The sequence below is a fragment of the Cetorhinus maximus genome, chromosome 8 (genome assembly GCF_964194155.1).
Source record: "Cetorhinus maximus chromosome 8, sCetMax3.hap1.1, whole genome shotgun sequence".
Classification (NCBI taxonomy): Eukaryota; Metazoa; Chordata; class Chondrichthyes; order Lamniformes; family Cetorhinidae; genus Cetorhinus; species Cetorhinus maximus.
The window spans coordinates 57,939,395-57,966,890 of NC_135886.1; the positions used below are offsets into that span (position 1 = coordinate 57,939,395).

General features: G+C 43.8%; 1 protein-coding gene across 1 annotated transcript in view; it reads left to right on the top strand.

Moving 5' to 3' along the window:
• Window positions 1–27,496, top strand: part of LOC144683184 (voltage-dependent L-type calcium channel subunit alpha-1S-like) — a 258,879-nt gene that overhangs the window by 76,897 nt on the left and 154,486 nt on the right. The window contains exons 13-16 of the mRNA XM_078546145.1: window positions 9,479–9,611; window positions 9,911–10,040; window positions 10,202–10,261; window positions 19,933–20,039. Coding sequence (XP_078402271.1) covers window positions 9,479–9,611; window positions 9,911–10,040; window positions 10,202–10,261; window positions 19,933–20,039 — 430 coding nt within the window. The remainder of the gene's footprint in view (window positions 1–9,478; window positions 9,612–9,910; window positions 10,041–10,201; window positions 10,262–19,932; window positions 20,040–27,496) is intronic.

A 27,496-nucleotide genomic window follows, 5' to 3' on the forward strand; every position in this document is an offset into this window, starting at 1 on the left:
TTCAAAAGGACATAGTCAAGTTGGTGGAATGGGCGGACAGGTGGCAGATGAAGTTCAATGTAGAGAAATTTGAAGTGATTCATTTTGGTAGAAAGAACATGGAGAAATATTATAAAATAAAGGGTACAATTGCAGGAGCAGAGGAACCTGGGTGTATATGTGCATAATTCATTGAATATGACAAAACAGATTGAGAGAATGGTTAATAAAGATCCTAGGCTGTAAAAATAGGGGCATAAGAGTACAAGAGCAAAGAGGTTATGTTGAACTTGTATAAGACACTACTTTGGCCTCAGCTGGAGTATTGCTTCTAGTGCTGTGTGCTACACTTTAGGAAGGATGTGAAGGCATTGGAAGGAGTGCAGATAAATATTCATGAGAATGGTCCCAAGGATGACGAACTTCAGTTATGAAGATTTATTGGAGAGGTTTTTCTTGGAAAAGAAAAGGTTGAGAGGAGGTTTCATAGAGGTATTCAAAATCATGAGGGGTCTGGACAGGGTAGGTAGGGAGAAACTGTTCCCACCTATGAAAGGATTGAGAACAAGAGGGCACAGGTTAAAGGTAATTGGAAAAAGAAGCAAAAGCAACACGTGATAAAGTTTTTTTCACACAGCAAGTGGTTGAGGCCTGGAATGCACTGCCTTAGAGTGTGGTTCAGGCAGTTCAATTGAGGCATTCAAAATGGAATTAGAGTGTTCACCGAAAAGGAAGAATGTGCCAGGTTAAAGGGAGAAGGTGGGAGAATGGCAACAATGGAATTGCTCATTTGAAGAGCTGGTGCAGACACGATGGGCTGAATAGCCCCCTTCTGCACTTTAACAAGTCTGTGATTCTGTTGTCTCTGGGCCAAGGGCATTTCAGTTAAAGCCAAGTTCTCCCCAGCTACTGCAATCTTTCACAGTCACGATCTTTCACAGTCGCGATCTTTCATAGTCGCGATCTTTCACAGTCGCGATCTTTCTCAGTCGCGATCTTTCTCAGTCGCGATCTTTCACAGTCGCGATCTTTCTCAGTCGCGATCTTTCTCAGTCGCGATCTTTCACAGTCGCGATCTTTCACAGTCGCGATCTTTCTCAGTCGCGATCTTTCACAGTCGCGATCTTTCTCAGTCGCGATCTTTCACAGTCGCGATCTTTCTCAGTCGCGATCTTTCACAGTCGTGATCTTTCTCAGTCGTGATCTTTCTCAGTCGTGATCTTTCTCAGTTGCGATCTTTCTCAGTCGCGATCTTTCACAGTCGTGATCTTTCTGTGCCTATAACCCTCTCTCAAGCTTTTCTGGATGGAAAGCGTACTAGCTGTCTCACACTCTTGAAATCCTCTTGCCTCTGCTCTTCTAGGTGAGTTTTGGCTAAGATAGCCTGGTCTGTTTCAGATTCTGCATCTTCTACCTGTTCTGAATCTGGAGTGGGGCTTGTGCTTCATGGCGTATGTTAAGTTCTATGTGCTTAGCTATGGCTTTTAGTTGTTCTATATTTAGGGGTGCTAATTTTTGCCATGTTAAGTTCTCCTTCTTGCAGAAATGCTTTCACATTGAGAGTAGCTATCTTTTTTTCTATTGCTCGTATTCAGGAGCTCACTGCTATGATCTCTTTTGTTTTTTATTTCAACTATTTTGGCTTTGTTACTTTTCCCTTCTACTTCTAATTCCTTTAAAGTCAGATTTGGCTTGTTTGCAATGGATCTAATGCCAGACAAACCCCCAGTTTGTCACAGACAGAATTTGTGTGTTTTTTACTGCGTATGATCATTCTGTTTTATATAAAAGCGGTTTGTATTTTCTTACCCTCCAAGTGATTGTCCCAATTTGATAATAAATAACCTTCGTTATTTTTAAATTCACAAAAAACTTACTGCTAGAATTATTTAATTTAACTTTATTTAATTAATTTAATTATTTTAATTTAATTTAATTATTTTATTTAACTTTACTTGCCCCAGAGGTTTAAAATGTGACATCTCACTCATTTGACTCACCCAAACTATCACTCACACAACTATTAGATCCAGATGAGGGGAAAAATACAATTACAATTTATGATTGTCTCAATCCCTTTTGTAGCAGGCCTGTAGCTCCTTAGATGAGTTGATGCTTTGGTTGAAGTAAAGCAGAGGGTTTTCAGTAAGTTGTAAAGCCTCTTGTAGTCAACTTTCCAGGAGGTTGGTTCTCAGGTGAACTTGAAGTTGGAATAGGTTGGGCGAGTCCTTCTCCCACTTACAGGGCATAGTTGTTTATTATCTTGACTGATTAGTTGTTGTGCAGCTCATTTGATGGCTGTTTGATGGAATCTGTCCATAGAGCAGCATCTTGCTCTTTTAAAAGCATGGCTGCCTCACCATGTGACCTGTTACAAGTCCAATTACCTTTTCCAGATAAGATGGGTGAACAGGTCAACTATACGCCCCGTGTGATGACTTTCACACCTTGAGAGCTTGAGACAGCCAGTGCTTTTGTACCTGAATTAGCCATTCAATTTGAAATTACCTGTTTGAATTAGTTTCAGGAAAAGGTATCAAGTCAACATTAGTCTGGAAAGGTCCAGTTGTTCCCTCTTGAGACAGAGAAGTGTTTCAATCCATAAGACAAATCAGGTGATCCGCAGGTGACCATTTTTTGTAGCCTTTTGTGTTTTTTAAAAATGTAAAGTGTTGACAGAAAATTCATAAAATACTGGAACATGACACTAATATGATAAATGTTTTTGAGGAGGTTACAAGGAGGTTCGATGAAAGTAGTGTATTTGATGTAGTCTACATGGATTTTAACAAGGTTTTTGATTAAGGTCCCACCTGGTAGATTGGTCATGAAAGTAAAAGCTCAAGGCAAAGTGACGAGATGGATTCAAAATTGTCTCAGAGGCAGAAAGCAAAGGGTAATGGTTGATGGGTGTTTTTGTGACTGGGAATCTGTTTCCAGCAGGGTGACCAACTGTCAGGGAGAAAATTGAAGGACACTTTGGAAGGTCGAACCTGAGAGAGCGGGGTTGTGTTGTGGGACGGGACGGAGGGGTTTAGGTGCTGGCGGATCTTTCATCTTGGAGGAGTGCAGTGCATGTGCAAAATGTAAAGGTTGAACTGCAGAAAAAACAGTGTCCCAACAACATACAACACGGCATGGTAAGGTAAAATCCAGGATGGTTGGCATACAATATAAGAGCTGGGAGGTTATGCCACAACACTGATCAAACAGTGATTAGGCCACATCTGGATTACTGCGTGCAGTAGAAAAGATGGACTCACGCTAGAGACATTAAAGAGGAGATTTACAAAAATGTTGGCTGGACTGGAGAATTTTCGTTATGTGGAAAGTTTGGAAAGCCTGGGGATGTTTTCTTTAGAACAGAAGAGGCTGAGGGGTGTAGCGAGAGTGAATCAGAAGGCCCTATTCCCCTTGGTGGAGGAGTCTATATCCAGGGGCATAGATTAGGGAAGAGGTAGGAGGTTTGGAGGGCAAAGTTTGTCACTCAGGTTGAGAGAAGCAGAAACTCTCAAATCATTTAAAAATTACTTGGATATGCACTTGAAGTGCCATGACCTACAAAGCTATAGACCAAGAGCCGGAAAGTGGCATTAGGCTGGTCGGCTCCCTTTCAGCTACTAGGGACATGATGGGCCGAATGGTCTTCTGAAAATTTCAGTGATTCCAAGATCTATGATTCCCACGACTGAGTGTCTGCACAACCCACTGAGCCCCACGGCCCAGCCCTACCATAGTCCCAAGGCAAACACTCTTCTTCTTGGACTGTGGGACTGGTGGGACACTATCTACTGAGGCCTTGAGTATAACAACAATTCCAGGTGGGCTTTATCTCTAAAACAATTATTGCAACTTTGTGGAATATATATTGACGTGAGGAAATGAACAGCCACTTTCCAAGGAGTGGAAGAAACTCCATGTGTTAACCAAGGCGGAACACATGGTGATGGTCAATAACCTTGGCAGCTGTTAGTATCCTGGACCTCCAGGTCAACCTGGCACATTGCATAATTGCTACCAGACATGATTGTTAGTTGATGGCAGTTTAGAGGGCAATTCAACATCAGGAGCCTGAGAGGGACAGCTAGTCCAAGAGAATGTTATTGATCTTGGTGGGTATTTTAACATTGCATTGTGGATTATCTGTTTTCTTCCTGTGATATTATATTACTGAATGTATTTCTATCACTCTACTCCCAACTTACTGGCAAAATGTGACAGCAGCTGAAAACATAAAATATATCTTGAGTTATTTGATTGGCTCTCTTTGCTCATTGTTTATTGGTAGTTATTTATTGCTGCCTGTTTGGTAATTTATATCCCAGCTTCCTACTTCCTACCTGTCTGTAGCCTTTGACATGGTTGATCACACCATTCTCCTCCATCACCTCCTCACTGCCATCCAGCTGGATGCGACTGCTCTCAAATCTGGTTCCATTCTTATCTATCTAAACGTAGCCAGAGTATCACTTGCAATGGCTCATCTTCCTGCTCTCACACCGTTACCTCTGGAGTCCCCCAAGGATCTATCTTTGATCCCTTCACATGTTGCCCTCAGCAACATTGTCTGAAAGCACAGCATTAGTTTTCAGAAAAAGCAAAATACTGTGGATCGTGGAAATCTGAAACAAAAAAGAAGATGCTGGAAAAACTCAGCAGGTCAAGCAGCATCTGTGGAGAGAGAAACAGAGTTAACATTTCGAGTCCGTATGACTCTTCTTCAGAGCTAAAGAGAAGTAGAAATGTGATAAAATTCATACAGTTTAAGGGGGGTGGAGCAGGTGAAGTTGGATAGAAGGCCAGCGATAGGTGGGGACAAAGGAGAGATTGACAACGACGTCATGAACTAAAGGACAAAGGGAGTGTTAATAGTAGTGGTAAGGGCTAAAGAAGCTGCTGATAGTGGCGTAAAAGTAAGAAAGTGTAATGTGTTAATAGCAGAACAAGGGTAAGCACTCTGTGAAGGAACAACATGGAACAAATAACAGATGGTCCTTTTGGGGGTGGGATGGGAGGAAGGGGGCAGTGGTGGGGGAAAAAAGGATAGAAAATGGGATGAAAGGGGGGATAAAAACAGGGGAGAAAACAATGAATAAATGAAAAAAAAAGAGTGGATAAAAATTAAAAATGAATGCAGAAACAAGGGTTTTAAAGATGGGAGAGGATAAAGGAGAGAGTTCATGGTCTGAAGTTGTTGAACTCAGTGTTAAGTATGGAAGGCTGTAAAATGCCTAATCAGAAGGTGAGGTGCCATTCCTCCAGTTTGTGTTGGGCTTCACTGGAACATTGAAGCAGGCCAAGGACGGACATGTGGGCATGAGAGCAGGATGGGGTGTTGAAATGGCAAGCGACAGGAAGGCCTGGGTCATGCTTGCAGACAGACCAAAGGTGTTCTGCAAAGCAGCCACCCAGTCTACGTTTGGTCTCCCCAGTGTAGAGGAGACTGCATTGGAAACAGAGAATGCAGTAGATCAAATTGAAGGAGGTGCAAGTGAAGCGCTGCTTCAGCTGAAAGGAGTGTTTGGGCCCTTGGACAGTGAAGAGGGAGGAGGTGAAGGGGCAGGTGTTGCACCTTCTGCGATTGCATAGGAAGGTGTCATAGGAAGGGGATGAGGTGATGGAGGAGTGGACCATGGTGTCCTGGAGGGAACTGTCCCTACTGAATGATGATGGAGGGGGCGGCGCGAGGGGAAGATGTGTTTGGTGGTGGCATCATTCTGGAGTTGGTAGAAATGGCGGAGGATGATCCTTTGAATGAGGAGGCTGGTGGGGTGAAAAGTGAGGATAAGGGGGACCCTATCATGGTTCTGGGAGGGAGGGGAAGGTGTGAGGGCAGAGGTGCGGGAGATCGGTCAGACATGGCTGAGGGCCCCGTCAACCATAGTTGGGGGTGAAACCTTGGTTAAGGAAGAAGGAAGACACGTCAGGAGCACTGTTTTGGAAAGTGGCATCATCGGAACAGATGACGGAGGTAAAGGAACTGGGAGAATGGCATGGAGTCCTTACAGGAAGCAGGGTGTGAAGGGCTGTAGTCAAGGTAGCTGTGGGAGTCGCTGGGCTTGTAGTGAATATTAATGGGCAGTATATCACCAGAAATTGAGGCAGAGAGGTCCAAGGAAGGGAAGGGAAGTGTCGGAGATGGACCATGGGAAGGTGATAAAAGGTTGGAAATTGGAGGCAAAATTGATACATTTTTCCAGGTCTAGACGAGAGCATGAAGCGGCACCTAAACAATCATCGATGTATTGAAAAAAGAGTTATGGGAGGGGGCCTGAGTAGGACTGGAACAAGGAATGTTCCACATACCCCATAAGAGACAGGCATAACAGAGGCCCATGCGGGTATCCATAGCCACACCTTTTATTTGGAGGAAATGAGACAAGTTTAAGGAGAAATTGTTCAGTGAGAGAACAAGTACAGGTAGATGGAGAGTAGTGGTGGATGGGGATTGTTCGGGCCTCTGTTCAAGGAAGAAGCATAGAGCCCTTAGACCATCCTGGTGAGGGATGGAGGTGCAGAGGGATTGGACGTCCATGGTGAAGAGGAGGCGGTTGGGGCCAGGGAACTGGAAATTGTTGATATAACGTAGGGCACCAGAGGAATCGTGGATGTAGGTGGGAAGAGACTGGAGAAGGGGAGAGAGAATGGAGTCAAGATAGGAAGAGATGAATTCCATGGGGCAGGAACAGGCTGACTCGATCAGCCTACCGGGACAGTCCTGTTTGTGGATTTTGGGGAGGAGGTAGAAGCGGGCTGTCCAGGGTTGGAAGACTATGAGGTTGGAAGCTGTGGAGGGAAGATCTCCAGAGGAGATGAGGTCCATGACAGCCCTGGAGACAATGGCCTGATGTTTGGTGGTGGGGTCATGGTCCAGGGGAGGTAGGAGGAAGTGTCTGAGAGTTGGCGCTCAGCCTCTGCAAGGTAGAGGTCAGTACGCCAGACAACAACAGCACCACCCTTGTTGACAGGTTTGATAACAAAGTTAGGGTTGGACCTAAGAGAATGGAGTGCAGCAAGTTCAGAAAGAGACAGGTTAGAGTGGTTGAGAGGAGCAGAGAAATTGAGATGACCAATGTCACGCCGACAGTTCTCAATGAAAAGATCAAGAGCAGGTAAGAGGCCAGAGGGAGGGGTCCAGGCTGAGGGAGAATACTGGAGATAGGTGAAAGGATCCATGGAACGGGGGGAGGACTTCTGTCCAAAGCGGAAGAGCCCAGAATTCATTCAGGTGAGGGCATAAGGGGGTGAAACTGAGTCCTTTGTTGAGTATAGAACGTTCAGCGTCAGAGAGGGGAAGGTTAGTTTTCAGATGTAAGCTCACAATACCCAGCTCTACCTCGCCACCACCTTTTTCAATGGCTCCACTGTTACTGAATTATCAGATTGTTTATCCGACATCCAGTTCTGGATGAGTAGAAATTTCCTCCAATTAAGAGCCATTATTTTTGATTCCTTTTCCAAGCTCTATGCTGTAGCTACCAGCTCCATTCCTTTCCCCAGCAATTATCTGAGATGAAACCAGACTGTTTACAACCTTGGTGTCATACTCGACCCCAAGATGAGCTTCCAACCTCATATTCACTCCATCACTAAGACCATTTATTTCCACTTCTGTAACATTGCCTGAGCTTCTATGTTGCCTCTTGTCCCTGTCTCAGCTCACCTGCTGTTGACACCCTCATTCAAGCCATTGTTACCTCTATACTTGATCATTTTAATACATTCCTGGTTGGCCTCCCACGTTCTTCCTTCTGTAAGATTGAGGTCATCCAAAACTCTGCTGCCAGAGTTTTGAATAATCTCAACTTTGTTTTCAAATCCTTCTGTGGCCTTGCCCCTCCCTATCTCTGTAATGTCCTCCAACCCCACAACCCTCCGAGGTAGCTGCGCTCCTCTAATTTTGGCTTCTTGAATATCCCTGATGATAATCACTCCTCCATTGGTGGCTGTGCTTTCAGCTGCCTAGGCCCCAAGCTCTGGAATTCCCTCCCTAAACCTCTCTGCTTCTCTACCTCACTTTCCTCCTTAAAACTGACCTCTTTGACCATTTGACCTAATATCTCCTCATGTGGCTCAGTGTCATACTTTGTTTTATAATGTTCACGTGAAGCACCTTGAGATTGTTTTCTGATATCAAAGGTGTGATATATATATAAGTTGTTGTTGTTGGGATAAATGGGTCTTTTTCTGGATGGCAAGCTGTAACAAGTGGGGTGCCACAGGTCCTTGGGTGCCAACTATTTACAATCTATATTAATGACTTGGATTTAGGGTTAAGAAGCTACTATAGCTAAATTTGCAAATGACAACAAAATAGGTGAGAAAGTAAGTTGTAATGAAGAAATAAGAAATTTACAAATGGATATGGACAGGTTAGGTGAGTGGGCCAAATTTTGGCAGATGGAGTTTAACGTAGATAAGTGTGAGGTTATCCATTTTGGTTGGAAGAATAAAAAGGCGACTTATTATTTAAATGGAGAGAAACTTCAGAATGCTTCAGTGCAGAGGGATCTGGGTGTCCTCGTGCATATATCGCTGAAAGCTAGTATGCAGGTACAGCAGGTTATAAGGAAGGCAAATGGAATTTTGGCATTTATTGCGAAAGGAATAGAGTATAAAAATAGGGAAGTGTTGTTGCAACTGAACAAGGCATTGGTGAGACCGCACCTGGAGTACTGTGCACAGTTTTGGTCGCCTTACTTGAGGAAGGATGTAGTTGCACTGTAGGTGGTTCAAAGGAGGTTCACTAGATTGATTCCAGAGATGCGGGGCTTGTCTTATGAGGAGAGATTGAGCAGTTTAGGCCTTTACTCGCTAGAGTTTAGAAGGATGAGAGGAGATCTAATTGGGGTATATAAGATGCTAAAGGGGATAGACAAAGTAGATGTGGAGCGGATGTTTCTCCTTCTGGGGAATTCTAGAATTAGAGGCCATAGCTTTAGGCTAAGTGGTGGTAGATTTAAATCAGAGATGAGGAGGAATTACTTTTCTCAAAGGGTCGTGAATCTGTGGAACTCACTATCTCAGAGCGCAGTGGATGCCGGGATGCTGAATAAATTTAAGAAGGAGACAGACAGATTTTTAATTAGTAATGGGTTGAAAGGTTCTGAGGAGAGGGCGGGAAATTGGAGTTGAGGCCGAAATGAGATCAGCCATGATCGTAATGAATGGTGGGGCAGGCTCGAGGGGTTGAATTGCCTACTCCTGCTCCTAGTTCTTATGTTCTTATTAGTGGCTCCTCTATACATCATTATAACTTGTTCCCCTTTTATAAATATGATATCTGAGCCAATTATATATTGTTTATTTCAGTAAGTGTGGCCCTGGAATATTCCAACATGTACTGGATACCAGAGGGCTGTAGGTGGTTATTATGAAGGGCTTCAGTGCTAAAAATGTTACTTGGAGCATTAACAAGCATTGGGGTTTGATAGAGAACAGAAGAATTTGAACATTGCTTGAAATCAATTCACCACCAGCCTTTCTGTGCTTTCTGCAGGTGATGATGAGGAAGAGGAGCCTGAGTTCCCGCTGAGCCCCCGCCCTCGACCCCTTGCTGAGCTACAGTTGAAAGAGAAGGCAGTCCCCATGCCCAATGCCAGCTCCTTCTTCATCTTTAGTCCAACAAACAAGTAGGTATCCAGGCAGTTTGGAGGAATGGGGTGGTGCATACACCCCTCGCGTGTACCCTGACATCTTTAAATCCACCTGAGAGGGCAGGTGGAGCTTTGAAACCCAGGCTTGTAACCGTAAGTAGTTGCGACCCAGAACAACAGCGTTCTGTTCTACTTAACATCTTCAAAGTTGAAAAGCTACAACAACTTTTCTCTTTGCTGTTCTGAAGCTGTTCTTCCTCTCCACAGCAATAACCCTCTTAGCCTCACAGACCTGCCCCTTGTTGACAGATTGCCTTTTATTATGTCTCTTCTAGATTACGCAAGTTGTGCCACAGAACCATAAATGCCACCACCTTCACAAACTTCATCCTTCTCTTTATCTTGCTGAGTAGTATCTCACTGGCTGCAGAAGACCCCATTCGAGCAGATTCTTTTCGGAACCAGGTGAGAATCTTACTCTATGCCAGAAGAGCCACCCTTGTCTCTGAAAAGCTGTCATTGTACATGGTATTGTACGACCTACCTTTTATTTTCAAGGCTTTCACATTTATTGACCAATTTCCTGGATAGTCCTCCAATAGATGCTCTTTGCGTTTACTTTCCAGATCCTTGCCTATTTCGACATTGCTTTTACAGCTATCTTCACCATGGAGATTATTCTGAAGGTAATGCCTTAATTAATGGATTATCACTCTCCCTCTCTGCCGGCCTCCCTCTGTGCCTGCCTGCCTCCCTCGCTGCCGGCCTCTTTCTACCCGTCTCCCTCGCTGCTTCCCTCGCTCTGTGCCTGCCTGCCTCGCTCTTTGCCTGCCTGCCTCGCTCTGTGCCTTCCTGCCTCACTCTGTGTCTGCCTCTATTCCTCTACCTATTGATCTCAAGCTATTCTATATCAATCTATCTATATCTTTCTATTGGTCCTGTCTGTCTATGTCTGTTTCCCTACCTATTATTCTAAATCCATCTCTATCTTTCTAGTGAACGAATGAATATACTTTGACTAATGCATGTTCCCTGTTCATACATTCAGCTGTCAGTCAACTTCTGTTTATAATTTGTTATAAAGGATTAAGAATCAAGGGCAGTCATTTAGAATATACATAGAAACCCTTCAGAAAAAGAAAATTCAGAGTTAGATAGTTTCCAACCTAAGAGCTCATCTTTAAAAAAAACTAAGGTATAGTCCCGACCTGCAGCCTGAAAAGCAATTAAAGTCAGAATGACCTGTCCAAGCATTTATTTAACAGTTGGACTTTGTGGCTTTAAAGGGAGATGGTAATATTTGAGCAGCAGAATAATACATGATTCTTTTAAAGCAAAGTGATGGGAGATCCACGAGATGCAAGCCATCAGAAAAAGCTGAATACTAATAAGCTACAGCCTGAAATGATCAATTTGTAAAGTTCCTGCCCAAACAACAATTAAGCACTCAATGACCTAACGATTTGGATTCCAGTTTTGAAAATTGTATGACTAAACAACAATTATACTCTGAATCACCTGAGGTTCTGTTACTGAACAATTAACTAGATGGCTTTAAAGAGGCAGAGTAACACTTCACTATCAAAATATGACATGAAGGCTGACATGGTATCGCACTCTAGAACACAACTTATTATTAAACTTGGACGAACAATGCCATGGGATGACTTCACTGATAATATATCAAAAAGCCTCAGATTTGATCACACATCCTATGTCACATATTGACATTGCGTTATGCACACATATTTTGTGAGTTGCTGAAATTTTACTGTTCATTAAAGGACAATGTTGAGCTCTAACTATGAGCACTTCGCAAGATTTGCCAATTAAAAGATTAGAATTTAAACCAATCAATTTGTTCAAAATAATTTTTCAAAAAAAATGTTGGACACGTCAGCCGGCCCGGTACACACACATGCACAGGTACACATGCGCACACTCTCAGACACTCATTCTCTCACACACCTCACGCACACATACACACTCATTCTCTCACACACCTCACTCTCACACACTCTCATGCACACATAGGCACACACACACTTTCAAACACACTCTCAGACACACAAACTCTCTCAAACACATTCATTCTCTCACACAGCTCACACACACACACACACACACACACACACATACATCCTCACACACTCTCAGACACACACTCTCACATGCACGCACACACAGATGCACACACTTTCAAACATACTCTCAGACACACACAGGCACCCTTCTCCCACACACGCACACATACATACAGTCCCTCTCTCTCTCGCTCACACACACACACACACACACACACATATGTATAATATATATGTATAGGAGAGGTTTCTAACATAATAAAAATGAGAGCAGATATATTCACGAAATTTAGATCCATAAAACCCTGGTATTCTTACCTGAAGTTGGCAGCCTCTCCTAAAAGCCTGCTGTCTGAGTTGATGAACTCTCCTTTAACTGAAAGGGACAAAAATCACACCTGCCTACATCTGTAATAATACCCATCTGCATCAGAAACTACACCCTCCCCCATCTATAAGCACACCTCTCTGCCTATAACTATGCCAGCCTCCGTCTACAACCACACCCGCCTCTGTCTATAACCACATCCGCCTAAAACCATACCCCTCCGTCCATTTTTTAATCTTTCACGGGACAGGGTGTCACTAGCTAGGCCAGTATGTTTATTGCTCATCTTTATTTGCTTTGAGAAGATGGTGGTGAGCTGCCTTCTTGAACCGCTGCAGTCACTGTGGTGTAGGCACATCCACAGTGCTGTTAGGGAGGGAGTTCCAGGATTTTGACCCAACGACATTGAAGGAAAGGCAATATATTTCCAAGTCAGGATGGTGAGTGGCTTGGAGGAGAACTTCCAGGTGGTGGGGCTCCCATGTGTCTGCTGCCCTTGTCCTTCTAGATGGTGGTGGTCGTGGGTTTGGAAGGTGCTGTGGGAGGAACCCTGGTGAATTCCTGCAATGCATCTTGTAGATGGTACACACTGCTGCTACTGTGCATCAGTGGTGTAGGGAATGAATGTTTGTGAATGTGCCAATCAAGCGGGCTGATTTGCCCTGGATGGTGTCAAGCTTCCCGAGTGTTGTTGGAGCTGCACGCATCCAGGCAAGTAGGGGGGTATTCCATCATACTCCTGACTTGTGCCTTGTAGATGGTAATAGGCTTTGGGGAGTCAGGAGGTGAGTTACTCATCGCAGGATTCTTAACCTCTGACCTGCTCTTGTAGCCACAGTATTTATATGGCTAGTCCAGTTCAGTTTCTGGTCAATGGTAACCCCCAGGATGTTGATAGTGGGGGATTTAGTGATGGTAACGCCATTGAAAGCCACAGGGTGATGGTTAAATTCTCCCTTGTTGGTGATGGTCATTGCCTGGCACTTGTGTGATGCGAATGTTACTTGCCACTTGTCAGCCCAAGCCGTATGTCGTCCAGGTCTTGCTGCATATGGGCTTTGAATGCTTCAGTATCCAGGGATAAAAACCTGTAGTTATGAGGATAGATTGGAGAGGTTGGGACTGTTCTCCTTGGAGAAAAGAAGGCCGAGAGGAGATTTGATAGAGGTATTCAAGATCCTGAGGTGTACGGACAGGGTAAATAGTGAACAACTGTTCCCACTCAAGAGAGCACCAAGAACCAGAGGGCACAGATTCAAATTAATTGGTAAAAGGAGTAAAAGTGATGTGAGGAAAAAAATTTTCACCCAGAGGGTGGTTGGAGTCTAGAACAAACTTCCTGAGAGTGTGGTGGAGGCAGTTTTGATTGAGGTATTCAAAAGGGAATTGGATTGCTACCTGAAAAGAAAGAATGTGCAAGGTTATGGGGATAACGCAGGGGAGTGGCATTAGAATGTTCTTTCAAAGAACCAGTGCAAATTTGATGGGCCGAATGGCCTCCTTCTGCACTGTGAAGACCAGCAATTCTGTGATTGAGTCGTGAATGATGCTGAACATTGTGCAGTTGTCAGTGAACATCTTCACTTCTGTCATTGATGAAGCAGCTGAAGATGGTTGGGCCTAGGACACTACGCTGAGGAACTCCTGCAATGATGTCCTGGAGCTAAGGTGATTGACCTCCAACAACCACAACCATCTTCCTTTGTGCTAGGTATGACTCCAACCAGTGGAGAGTTTTCCCCGATTCCCATTGGCTCCAATTTTGCTAGGGCTCCTTGATGCCACACTCTATGAAATGCTGCCTTGATGTCAAAGGCAGTCACTCTCACCTCACCTCTGAAGTTCAGCTCTTTTGTCCATGTTTGAACCAAGGCTGTAATGAGGTCAGGAGCTGAGTGACCTTGGTGGAACCCAAACTAAGTGTCAGTGAGCAGGTTATTTCTGAGTGCCACTTAATAGCACTGTTAATGACCCCTACTATCACTGATCGAGAGTAGACTGATGGGGTGGTAATTGGCTGGGTTGGATTTGTCCTGCTTTTTGTGCACAGGACATACCTGGGCAATTTTCTAGGTTGCTGGGTGGATAACCCGCTGTGGTAGCTGTAACAGCTTGGCTAAGGGGGCAGCTAGTTCTGGAGCACATGTCTTCAGTATTATTGCTGGAATATTTTAAGGTCCTAGAACCTTTGCAGTATCCAGTGCCTTCAGCCGTTCCTTGATATCATATATTGGCATGGATAGAAGATTGAGTAGCTCACAGAAAACAGAAAGTTGGTATAAATGGGTATTTTTCTGGTTGGCAGGATGTGACAAGTGTGCCACAGGTATCAGTGCTGGGGCCTCAACTTTTTACAATTGATATAAATGGCTTGGATGAAGGAATGGTTGCTAAATTTGCAGACAACACAAAGATAGGTAGGAAAGTAAATTGTGAAGAGGACATAAGGAGGCTACAAAGGGACATAGGTTAAGTGAGTTGGCAAAGATCTGGCAAATGGAGTAGAATGTGGTCAAAAAATGTGAAATTATTCATTTTGGCAGGAGGAATAAAAAAGAAGTTTATTCTCTAAATAGTGAGAGATTACAGAGCTCTGAGATTCAAAGGGATCTGGGTGTCCTAGTGCATGAATCACAAAAGGCTAGTATGCAAGTACAACAAGTAATTAGGAAAGCTAATAGAATGTTATCATTTATTGAATTGAATACAAAAGTAGGGAGGTTATATGCTTCAGTTGTACAGGGCACTGGTGAGACCACCAGTGGCATAGTAGCATTGTCACTAGACGAGTTTTCCAGAGATCCAGGGAAATGCTCTAGGGACCTGGGTTCAAATCCTACCATGCCAGATGGTGAAATTTCAATTCATTAAAAATTTGGAATTAAATGTCTGATGATGACCTCATTGTCAAAAAACCCATCTGGTTCACTGGTATCCTTTAGGGAAGTCCTAACCTGGCCTGGTCTTCATGTGACCCACACCTCCAGACCACAGCAATGTGGTTGACTCTTAAAATATGCCCTCTGAACAAGGATAATTAGGGATGGGCAATAAATGCTGGCCTAGCCAGCAATGCCCACATCCCATGAATGAATAAAAAGAAATATCTGGAGTATTTGTTATTTAAAGAAAGATATTAATGCATTGGAAGCAGAGAAGGTTTATTAAACTAATACCAGGAATGTCTTATGAGGAAAGGTTGGACACTGTATCCATTGGAATTTAGATAAGGAAGCAACTTGATAGAAACTTTTAAGATCCTGAAGGGACTTGACAGTGTGGATGTGAGAGGATGTTTCTTGTGGGAGAATCTAGTCACTGTTTAAAAAAAGGCGTCGCTCATTTAAGACAGGAACGAGAAGAATTTTTTTCTCTCTGAGGGTTGTGAGTCTTTGGAACTCTCTTCTTCAAAAGGCGATAGAAGCTGAGTCTTTGAACATTTTTAAAGCAGAGGTAAATAGATTCTTGATTAACAAGACAGTGAAAGGTTATTGTAGGTAGGCAGGAATTAGAGGTTGAAGCTTCTGTCAGATCAGGCATGATCTTATTGAATGGTGGAGCAGGCTTGAGGGGCCGAGTGGCCTACTCCTGCTCCTAATTTGTCTACTCGTATCACGTGGAGTGAAATGAATTGATTGAAGACTGACACCTGTGATGTTGGGGACCTTAGGAGGAGGCCGAGATGAATCATCCACTCGACACTTCTGTTTGCAAATACTTCAGCCTTGTCTTTTGCACTGATGTGCTGGGCTTCTACATCACTGAGGATGGGGATATTTGTGGGGCCTCCTCCAGTGAGTTGTTTAATTGCCCATCACCATTTACAACTGGATGTGGCAGGACTGCAGAGCTTAGATCTGATCCGTTGATTGTGGGATTGCTTAGCTCTGTCTATCACTTGCTGCTTTCGCTGTTTGGCATGCAAGCAGTCCTATGTTGTAGCTTCACCAGGTTGACACCTCATTTTTAGGTATGCCTGGTGCTGCTCCTGGCATGCCCTCCTGCACTCTTCATTGAACCAGGTTTGAATTCCTGGTTTGATGGTAATGGGAGAGTGTGGGATATGCCGGGCCATGAGGTTACAGATTGTAGTTGAGTACAATTCTGCTGCTGCCTCATGGATGCCCAGTTTTGAGTTGCCAAATCTGTTCAAAATCTATCCCATTTAGCACAGTGGTAGTGCCACACAAGGTCAAGTAGGTTTTTTCTCTCACCACCTTCCACAGACCCAGTCTAGCAGCTATGTCCTTTAGGACTTGGCCCGTTTGGTCAGTAATGGTGATAGTGAGCCAATCTTGGTGATGGACCTGCCTCTGTCTATAACCACAGCTGCATCCATTTGTAATCACACCTGCCGCTGCCTGTAACCACACCTGCCACTGCCTGTAACCACACCCGCCACTGCCTGTAACCACATCCGCCACTGCCTGTAGCCACACCTGCCACTCCGTAACCATACCCGCCTCCCTATAACCACGGCTGCATCCATCTGTAACTACACCACCTCTCTGTAGCCACGCCCACTGCTGTCTGTGGCCACGCCCACCAAGGCAATACATTGCTTCCAATTCCATCTACCCCCATCTTTATTAACATTCTCTTGTCTGGAACCTTTTGAATTTTGTCCACAGTCTCGTCTGTGAGATGCACCTTCTGCTCCCTCAATCCTCTTCCCACTAAACTTTCCTTCCATAGAGCTTTCCTTCCTGACCCCCATGTTAGCTGATAATCTTAATAGTTCTCTCTGTTCAGGTGTTGTCATCCCTTCCGACCTGCTGTTTTCACCCCTCTTCTCAAAAGAACAACTCTGACCTCTCTGTCCTCGCAAACCACCATCCCATCTCCAACCTTCTTTCATCTCTGAAGGCTTTGAACGTGTTGTTGCCTTCCAAATTCATTCCCAACTATCCCAGGACTCCATGTTGAATTTTTCCTTTCACATTTCCACCCCTACCAAAGTACTGAAATAACTCTTATCAAAGTCACAAATGACACCCTTTGTTACTGTGACAAAGGTAAACTTTCCCCCTCATCCTTCTTGACCTGTCGACAGTCTTTGACATGGTTGTCCACGCCATCCACCTTCTAACTGCTCTCCACTGTTGTCTTGCTGGGTGGGAATGTTCAAACCTGGTTCTGTTCTCATCTATCTAATCATAACCAGAGAATCACTTGCAATGGCTTCTCTTCCTGCTTCCACACTGTTCCCTCTGGTGTTCCCCCAGGATCTATCCTTGGATCCCTCCTATTTCTCATCTACATTCTGCCTATTTGTGACATTATCCGAAGGCACAGCATTAGTTTTCACCTGTATGCTGACAATGCCTAGCTCTACCTCACCATCATCTCTCTTGAGTCCTCCACTGTTATTAAATTATCTGACTGCTTATCTGAAATCTAGTACTGAATGAGCAGAAATTTCCTCCAGTTAAATATTGGGAAGACTGAAGCCATTATTTTTGGTCCCTGTTCCAAACTTTATTCCTAGCTACTGTTTTCATCTCTCTCCCGGGCAACAGTTCTGAGATTAAGGCAGCCTGTTTACAACCTTGGTGCCACTTTGATTCTGTGATGAGCTTCTGACCTCATAGTCACACCATTGCTAAGACTGCCTATTTCCACCTCTGTAACATCACTTGACTTTGTCTCAGTCTCAGCTCACCTGGTGCTGAAACCCTCATCCAAAACTTTGTTTTCCCTAGATTTGACTACTTCAGTGCACTCCTGGCTGGTCTCCCGCATCATACCTTCCATAAACTTGAAATCATCCAAAATACTGTTGCCCATATCTTGAATCTCAGCAAATCCTGCCCCCTATCACCCCTGTGCTCAATGACTTACATTGGTTCCCAGCCTTGATTTTAAGATTTTTATCCTTGTTTACAAATCACTGCATGACCTCACCCCTCCCTATCTCTGTAATCTCCTTCAACCCCACAACCCTCTGAGATATCTGCGCTCATCTAATTCTGGCCTCTTCTGTGCTCCCAATTATAATTGCTCTGCCATTGGGGGATGTGCCTTCAGTTGCCTAGGCCCCAAGCTCTGAATTCCCTTCCTACACCTCTCCATCTCTTTTTTCCTCCTTTAAGACACTCCTTAAAACTCTTTGACCAAACTTCTCGAGGCCAATTAGGAATGGGCAACAAATGCTAGCTTTGCTAGTGACCTTCACATCCCATGAAAGAATTTTAAAAAAGCTTTTGCGCACCTAACCTAATATCTCATTGTGTGGCTCAGTGTCATATTTTGTTTTATAATGCTCCTGTGAAGCACCTTGGGATGTTTCATTCTGTTAAAGGCGCTATATAAATATGGTTTTCTTTTTTGTTGAATGCCTTGTGTAAGTTCCTCTAAATAGCATCCATTGACCTCCTCATGAGCCTGCTCCTGGGCCTGGCCAAGTTGGCCATTAACAGGTCCAGGCAGCGGGCGATCGAGGGACTGTCTGCCCCTCTTCCGCAACTGCATTCGTGGCTGGGTGTCCCTGGAGAGGGAGCATGCGGTGTCTGCCGGCACCATCGAGGCCTTCCATGCTTGGTGGGCACCGTGGGGTGGGGTGTTTTATTGACCCTCTTAATCACATTTTGGTTTGATGTTCGTAAATAGCATCCATAGTCACTTCCTTATCTCCTTAGAAAACTCACTTGGGTTTGTTAGACATGACCTACCCTTTACAAATCCATGCTGGCTCCCTCTGATCACTTTATATTTGTCCAAATGCTTACTCACTCAGTCCCAAACAACAGGTTCATGTAACTTCTTTACAACACGCATTAGGCTAGGCTGGAGTTTCTTATTTTCTCTCTCTCACCCTTAAATAATGGGGTGAAATTGATAATTTTACAATTTTTAAGTGAACAAGTTTTCAAAAGGGAATTGGATAAATACTTTAAGGGAGAAAATATACAGGACAATGGGATAAGAGCAGGGAATGGGATTACAGTAATTGGATAGCTCAACCAAAGAGCTGGGACAGGCATGATGAGGCGAATGGTCTCCTGTGCTGTATGATTCTATGAATATGCTTGTAAAATTCTTCAGTCTTGTCCTTGATATTCCTCATGAGCTTTTCCTCAATGTTTTTGAGGCTCTTTGCACTTTCTATGTATCCTTTTGCTGTTCTTTATATCTCCCAGTCGACAGGATCTCTGCTGTTTTTTGCTTTTCTATAACTCTTTCTTTTAGTTTTATACTATCTCTCAATTCTCTTGCTGACCAAGATTGTTGGAAGGAGAAGAAGAAGTTGGAGGAGATGTTGAGGGTGACACAGTGGTGATGGTCAGGTGGGGCTGGGCAGACGGTGGGGAGGGAGGGACTATGGAGATGCTGAGGAGGTGGTGGGTGTGGGAAGATGCAGAGGAGGGACTATGGCAATGTTGAGGAGGGGTTGGGGGTGGAGAGATGATGGGAAGGGATTGGGAATGTTTTCAAGACGAGGATGTGTTTTAGTCTTTTCACTATTTACTCCCTGACAAGTGTGTCAATAACTAAAGTTCAGTGATTCAAATACATTGGAAAAAGATCGAGAGGCATAATGAGGAGAGTTGGAGTACTCTAACTGAAAAGCTGCTGGACACTGAGACCACAAATCATTTGAAAGGAGAGTTGAACAGGCACTTGAGAATGGGCAACTTACAGGAATACGGACAAAAAGCGGTGATGTGGGTCAAAGCAGGACTGCTATTTTGAAGGATCACACAGGCATGATGGACAGAATGGCTTTCTTTTGTGCTGTTAGCTTCCAGGAATCTATGACTAGAGTTTTAAAAATAATCAAAAATTCTTGAATATATTACTTACCTTGCTAACTATTTCTCGTTTTCTCTCTCAGTAACCCATATGTCTTCCTCCCCCGTACCTTTTTCTCTCTATCTCAAACATCATTTCTCACACTCTCCCTGTCGCTCACACCCTTGTTCTCTCTCTCTCTCATTCTTCATAGATGACAGCTTATGGTGCTTTCCTACACAAAGGCTCCTTTTGTCGGAATTATTTCAATATCCTGGACTTGTTGGTGGTCAGTGTCTCTCTCATCTCCTTTGGAATTCAGTAAGTAGGATGGAATCTCTAGCTCCCCCATCCTTTTCATGCTCAGAATCATGGAATCATAGGGTAAGACATGCACAGAAGGGGGTGTTTCGATCAGATGAGAAGGGGCTGTATCGATCCCTTCCTTTCCCTCTCATTTGACCGCAACAGTTGTTTTTGTTTGAAAAGGATATACTTGCTAATTCAATAAATACTTAACTGTTCATGTGCTCTGGTCATAAAACAACCAATCAAACCGGTTTTCTTGAGTTTAACAAAGAAGAGGTTAACTTTATTATGCTTAAGTTGATCAAAAATAATAAAATATGCTCTAACTTGCACACGCACACATATATACACACACAAATATACTCGGTGTTCACAAACACACAAATACATATTACAGAGTGGGGAAGGACAATTTGGCCAAATTTGAGTCAATAACAAAGTAAAAAGGAATATATTGTCTGTAGGTAGGCGACTCGGCTGGCCTCAGACTTTCCTTTGATGGTCCTGATTCTTCCGGTTTAAAGGTGTAGCCGGCTTCTTTGGTTGTTCTTCTGGAGACAGTAGTGCTGGGCTCAATTTTTTCTAAGGAGTCTCTCTTGGCAGTAGGAGCATCCCTGGATGGTCAGAGTCAGCAAACAGGGCTCAAAGCTTACTAGGTGTATTAGAGAGAGGGAGACAGGAGAGATCCCACTTGGGTCTTCTGCCTCCGCTTTTCAGCTGCTTGTCCTCAGCTCTGCTGAGAAAACATGTGCTTGAAACATGCAAAAGGTTGGCTTGTCATATGAATTTCCTTCTCTAACTGCCACCATCCATTGCAATACACTGTTCTTTTTCAGATGTAACTCCATCCAGTGTAGTACACTGTTCTAGCTCAGTGTTACACCATGCAGTGTAACACACTGTTCTAGCTCAGTTTTAACAGTGTAATGCACTGCTCTAGCTCAGTGTAACACCATCCAGTGCAGTACACTGTTCTAGCTCAGTATCATACCATCCAGTGCAATGCGCTGTCCTAGCTCAGTGTAACACCATCCAATGTAATACATTGACCTAGCTCAGTTTAACACCATCTAGTGTAACACATGGTTCCAGCTCAGTATAACACCATCCAGTATAGTACACTGTTCTAGCTCTGTGTTACACCATCTTGTGTGATACACTGTTCTAGCTCTGTATTGCACCATCCAGTGCAATACACTGTTTTAGCTCAGTGTTACACCATCCAGTGTTACATCCAGCATTAATATACTGCTCTAGATCAGTGTTACATCTCGTGTAATATACCATTCTAGCTCAGTGTTAAACCCTCCAGTGCAATACACTGTTCTAGCTCAGTGTCACATTAGCTAGTGTAATATGCTGTTCTAGCTCAGTGTTACATCTTCCAGTGCAATTCAGTGTTCAAGATCAGTGTTACACCCAGGGCAAATGCACCGCTCGAGAGCAGTGTTACATCCAGGGGAACATGCTGTTCTAGCTCAGTGTTACACTACCTAGTGTAATACTCTGTTCTAACTTAGTGTTACACCATCCAATGTCATACACTTTTGTAGCTCAGTGTAATGCCAGCCAGTGAAACACTGTTCTAGCTGATTGCAATAATATCCAGTGTAAAAGACTGTTCTAGCTGAATGTTATTCCTTCCATTGTAATACACTGTTCCAGCTCATTGTTACACCACCCAGTGTAATACCCTGCTCTAGCCCAATGTTACACTATCCGGTGTAATACATTCTTGTAGCTCAGTATAACAATATCCAGTGTAATATCTTATTCCAATTCAGTTTTGCACCATTCAGTGTAACACACTGCTCTAGATCATTCTGACACATTCCTGTGTAATGCACTGTTCTAGGTATGCACTACAAAATCAAGTACAACACACTTATGTATCACTGTCACACCAACTAGTATTTACCTCTCAGTGTAATGCAGTAATATGCTGTTGTGTTACACGATCCAGTGTAATACACTGTTCTATCTCTGTGTTGAAATGCCCAGTGTAACACACTAGTCTAGCTCAGTGTTACACCATCCAGTGTAATGCACTGTTCAAACTCAGTGTGACACCATCTAGTGCTCCACCTTCCAATGTAACACATTGTTCTAGATCGACCTCACACTATCCAATGTAACACTCTGTTCTAAGTCTGTGCTTTACCACAGCACACAGCTCTAGCTCAATGTAACAGCATCCAGTGTAACTCACTGTTCTAGCACACGGTTGCACAATCTAGTGCAGCACATTGTTTTCATTTCATGTTACAACATTCACTATAACGCATTGTTCTGGTTCAATTTTGCACCGTTCAGTGTAACACACTGCTCTAGATTATTCTTACATGTTCCTGTGTAATGCATTGTTCTACGTCTACACTACATAATCAAGTGCAACACATGGCTACATATCACTGTTACACCAACTAGTGTTTACCTTCCAGTGTAACATTGTTCTGGATCACACTTACACCACTGAGTGTAACACACTGTTGTAGCTCAGTGTAACTCCATCCGGTGGAACACACTGTTCTAGCTCTGTAGGGAGATGGCAGATGAATTAAACAGGTTCTGATGAAGAGTCATATGGACTCGAAACGTTAACTGTTTTCCTCTCCACAGAAGCTGTCAGACCTGCTGAGTTTTTCCAGCTATTTTTGTTTTTGTTATTTATTTGAATTAAACAGGTATTTTGCTTCGGTCTTCACCATAGAAGACACATGTAATATCACGGAAATAACTGTAAATCAGGAAATGGAAGGAAGGAAGGAAGTCGGGAAAATTACATTCACCAGGGAAGTGGTATTGAGCAAATTGTTCGGGCTGCAGGCTGACAAATCTCCAGGTCTGGATGGACTCCACCCTAAGGTCTTGAAAGAAGTTCCAAAATTCCTAGATTCAGGGAAGGTTCCATTAGATTGGAAAATAGCAAACATAATTCCTTTATTCAAAAAGGGAGGGAGACATAAAGCAGGAAACTACAGGCCAGTTAGCCTAACATCTGTCATAGGGAAAATGTTTGAAGTAATTATTAAAGATGTTATAGCAGGGCATTTAGAAAAATTCAAGGCAGTCAGGCAGAGTCAACATGGTTTTGTGAAAGGGAAATCATGTTTAATCAGTGTATTGGAGTCCTTTGAAGGAGTCACATGTGCTGTGGATAAAGGGGAACTGGTGGGTGTACTGTACTTAGATTTCCAGGAGGCATTTGATAAAGTGCTACATCAAAGGTTTTGTGGAAAATAAAAGCTCATGGTGTAGGGGATATAATATTGGCATGGATAGAAGATTCATTAGCTAACAGGAAGCAGAGAGTTGGCGTAAATTGGTCTTTTTCTGGTTGGGAGGATGTGATGAGTGGTGTACCACAGGGATCAGTGTAGGGGCCTCAACATTTTACAATTTATATAAATGACTTGGATGAAGGGACCAAAGGAATGGTGGTTAAATTTGCGGACAACACAAAGAAAGGGTGGAAAGTAAATTGTGAAGAGGACATAAGGAGGCTACAAAGGGACATAGGTTAAGTGAGTGGGCAAAGATCTGGCAAATGGAGAAGTCACTGCAGACACCGCGACTCAGAAAGGGATCGAGGAGGATCCACTGTCAAAGAACGGAATAGCCCCAAACATTACATTGCTGTAGTATTTCCATCCCTCCCTCCTCCTCAAACCAAAAAAACAGAGGGAGAGGCAGTACCTTCAGGAGTGCACCAGACCTGTGAGGGATACTCTTCGGAAAGTGGATTTAAGAAAAAAGCAGCTGATTAGTGAGTAAATCCTGGTGAGTTTTTTTTTCAATCTATTAAAGTTATTCATTGCTTAATACTGAGGTAGGAGCTACAAAAAAAGTATAGAGTAGTACTATACAAGTATAATTAGTCAAGAAACAAGATTCCTAGCGAACATAAATAAGGCCCCGAACTAGCGTATTTTTTAAGGGAGTAACTAGCTTAATCGAGAGGGACGTCATGGCAGGAGATCTCAGACCCGTGACATGCTCCTCCTGCAGGATGTAGGAAATGAGGGACGCTTCCAGCGTCCCTGTTGACCATGTGTCCAAATGCAGCTTCTAGCTAACCGGATTTCAGAGCTGGAGCTGCGGGTGGACTCATTGTGGAGCATCCGCGATGCTGAGCAAGTCATGGATAGCACGTTTAGTGAGGTGGTAATACCGCAGGTGAAGATTACACAGGCAGAAAGGGAATGAGTGACCATCAGGAACAGTAAAACACTCAGGAAAGTAGTGCAGGAGACCCCTGTGGTCACCCCCCTCTCTAACAGATATACCGCTTTGGATACTGTTGGGGGGGACGGCCTCTCAGGGGAAAGCAGCAACAGCCAAGTTCACGGCACCATGGGTGGCTCTGCTGCTCAGAGAGGCGGGAGGAAAACAAGTGGCAGGGCTATAGTGATAGGGGATTCAATAGTTAGGGGCACAGACAGATGCTTCTGTGGCCGCAAACGTGAATCAAGGATGGTATGTTGCCTCACTGGTTCCAGGGTCTGAGATGTCACGGAGCAGCTGCAGGATGTTCTGGGAAGGGAAGGTAAGCAGCCAGTGGTTGTGGTACACATTGGTACCAACGACATAGGTAAACTAAGGGATGAGGACCTGCAAGCTCAGTACAGGGAGTTAGGGGATAAATTAAAATGCAGGACCTCAAATGTAGTAATCTCAGGATTACTCCCAGTTCCACGTGCTAGCGAGAGCAGGAATAAGAGGATAGAGCAAATGAACACGTGGCTGGAGAGATGGTGTAGCCGGGAGGGATTCAGATTCTTGAGGCACTGGGACCAGTTCTGGGGAAGGTGGGACCTGTACAAACCGGACGGGATGCACCCAGGCAGAGCTGGAACCAGTGTCCTTGCGGGGGCTTTTGCTAGTTCTGTTGGGGAGTATTTAAACTAGTGTGGCAGGGGGATGGGATCCCAGGAGTAGGATCAGATAGGTCAGATTCAGATCAGAAAAATGGAGATAGAACATTAGCTAGGGACGTTGTGATAGACATGGAGTTACAGGAGAAGCAAAGTTTACAAAGTGTCCAGCAAGGGAAATTGACTGGGTTAAACTGTTTCTACTTCAATGCAAGGAGTATTACAAACAAGGTAGATGAGTTAAGGGCACAGGTAGACACATGGCAGCAGGATGTCATTGCTATAACGGAGACCTGGCTAAAGGAGGGACAAAACTGGCAGCTAAATATCCCTGGTTATAGAGTCTTCAGACACGATTGAGTAGGAGATAAAAAAGGAGGAGGGGTAATGGTTAAAGAATCAATTCCAGTTGTGAGAAGGGATGATATACTAAATGGGTCAGCAAATGAGGCTTTATGGATTGAGTTTAGAAATAAAAAAGGGGCAGTCACACTACTGGGAGTATACTACAGACCCCCAAATAGTGAAAGGGAGATAGAAGAACAAATATGTAGGCACATTTCTGCTTGTAAGAACAAGAGGGCAATAATAGTAGGAGACTTCAACTATCCTAATATCAACTGGGATTCAAACAATATAAGGGGCACTGAGGGAGAAAAATTCATGCAGTGTGTCCAGGAAAATTTTTTCAACCAATTAGTGACAAACCCAACGAGAGGAGATGCAATTCTAGACCTAGTCTTGGGGAACGAAGAAGGGCAAGTGGGTGAAGTGACAGTTGGCGACCATATCGGGGACAGTGATCACAATTCAGTTAGATTTAGCATTACCATGGAAAAGGACAGAGATAAGGCAGGAGTAAAAGTCTTGAAATGGGGGAAGGCAAATTTTGCAGAAATGAGAAGGGACTTGGCTGAGGTAAACTGGACAGCATTGCTGGAGGATAAAACAGTGGAAAACCAGTGGGAAGCACTGAAAAGCGAGATCCTAATTGTGCAAAGTAGACATGTCCCCTACAAAAATAAGAGTGGCACTGCCAAATCTAGACCTCCCTGGTTGTCTGGAGGAATACAGGGGAAGATCATACAGAAAAAGAAAGCGTACGATAGGCACAAAGAATTAAGCACTGCAGACAGCCTAGACGAATATAGGAAGTGCAGGGACGTAGTAAAAAAGGAAATAAGAAATTCCAAGAGGGGGCATGAAAAAAGATTAGCAAGTAAAGTTAAAGATAACCCAAAGATGTTTTACCAATACATTAATGCTAAAAGGTTAGTTAAGGAAAAAGTGGGACCTATCAGAGATGAAGATGGAAACTTGTGTAGATGCAGAGGCTGTGGGCAGGGTTTTGAATGAATATTTTGTCTCCGTGTTTACAAAGGAAAGGGAGGATGTAGATACAGTAGTCCAGGAGGAACACTGCGAGATATTAGACGGGATAGTCATAAAGAGAGAGGAAGTACTTGAAGGGTTGAAATCCTTGAAAGTTGATAAGTCACCAAGGCCAGATGGATTGTATCCGAGGCTGCGGAAGGAAGTCAGGGAGGAGATAGCAGATGCTCTGAGGATGATTTTCCAATCTTCACTAGATACAGGGGAGTTACCGGAGGACTGGAGAAATGCAAACGTAGTTCCATTGTTTAAAAAGGGATCAAAGGAAATGCCAAACAATTATAGGCCAGTTAGTCTTAAATCGGTGGTGAGCAAATTAGTAGAATCAATCCTGAGAGATAGGATTAACTGTCAAGTGGAAAGGCCTGGACTAGTCAGGGATGGTCAGCATGGACTTGTTAAAGGAAGGTCTTGCCTCACAAATTTGATTGAATTCTTTGAGGAAGTGACAAGAAGGGTTGATGAAGGTAGTGCAGTGTATGTTGTGTACATGGATTTTAGCACGGCATTTGACAAGGTCCCACATGGCAGATTGGTCAGGAAAGTAAAAGCCCATGGGATTCAGGGTAATGTGGAAAACTGAGTAAAAGATTGGCTTTGTAACAGGAAACAAAGGGTAATGGTCGATGGATGCCCTTGCGAATGGAAATTTGTCTCAAGTGGTGTTCCACAGGGATCGGTGTTGGGACCCTTGCCGTTTGTGTTATATATTAATAATTTGGACGTGAACGTGGGGGGCACGATTGGGAAATTTGCAGATGACACAAAGATCGGCCGAGTAGTGGATAGTGTAGAGGATAGCCATAATCTCCAAAACGATATAGATGGGTTGGTGGAGTGGGCGGTAAAGTGGCAGATGGATTTTAACATAGAGAAGTGTGAGGTCATACATTTAGGGAGGTCAAACAGTTACAGGGATTACAAAATAAATGGGAATATACTAAGAGGGGTAGACGAAGTGAGAGATCTTGGCTTACAAATACACAGGTCCCTGAAGGCAGCAGTTCAAGTAGAAAAGGTTGTAAAGAAGGCATATGGAATGCCCTCCTTCATTGGCAGAGGTATAGAATATAAAAGTAAGGATATAATGTTGGAATTGTATAAAACACTGGTGAGGCCACAACTGGAGCATTGTGTGCAGTTCTGGTCACTACATTACAGGAAGGATGTAACATCTCTGGAGAGAGTGCAGAGGAGGTTTAC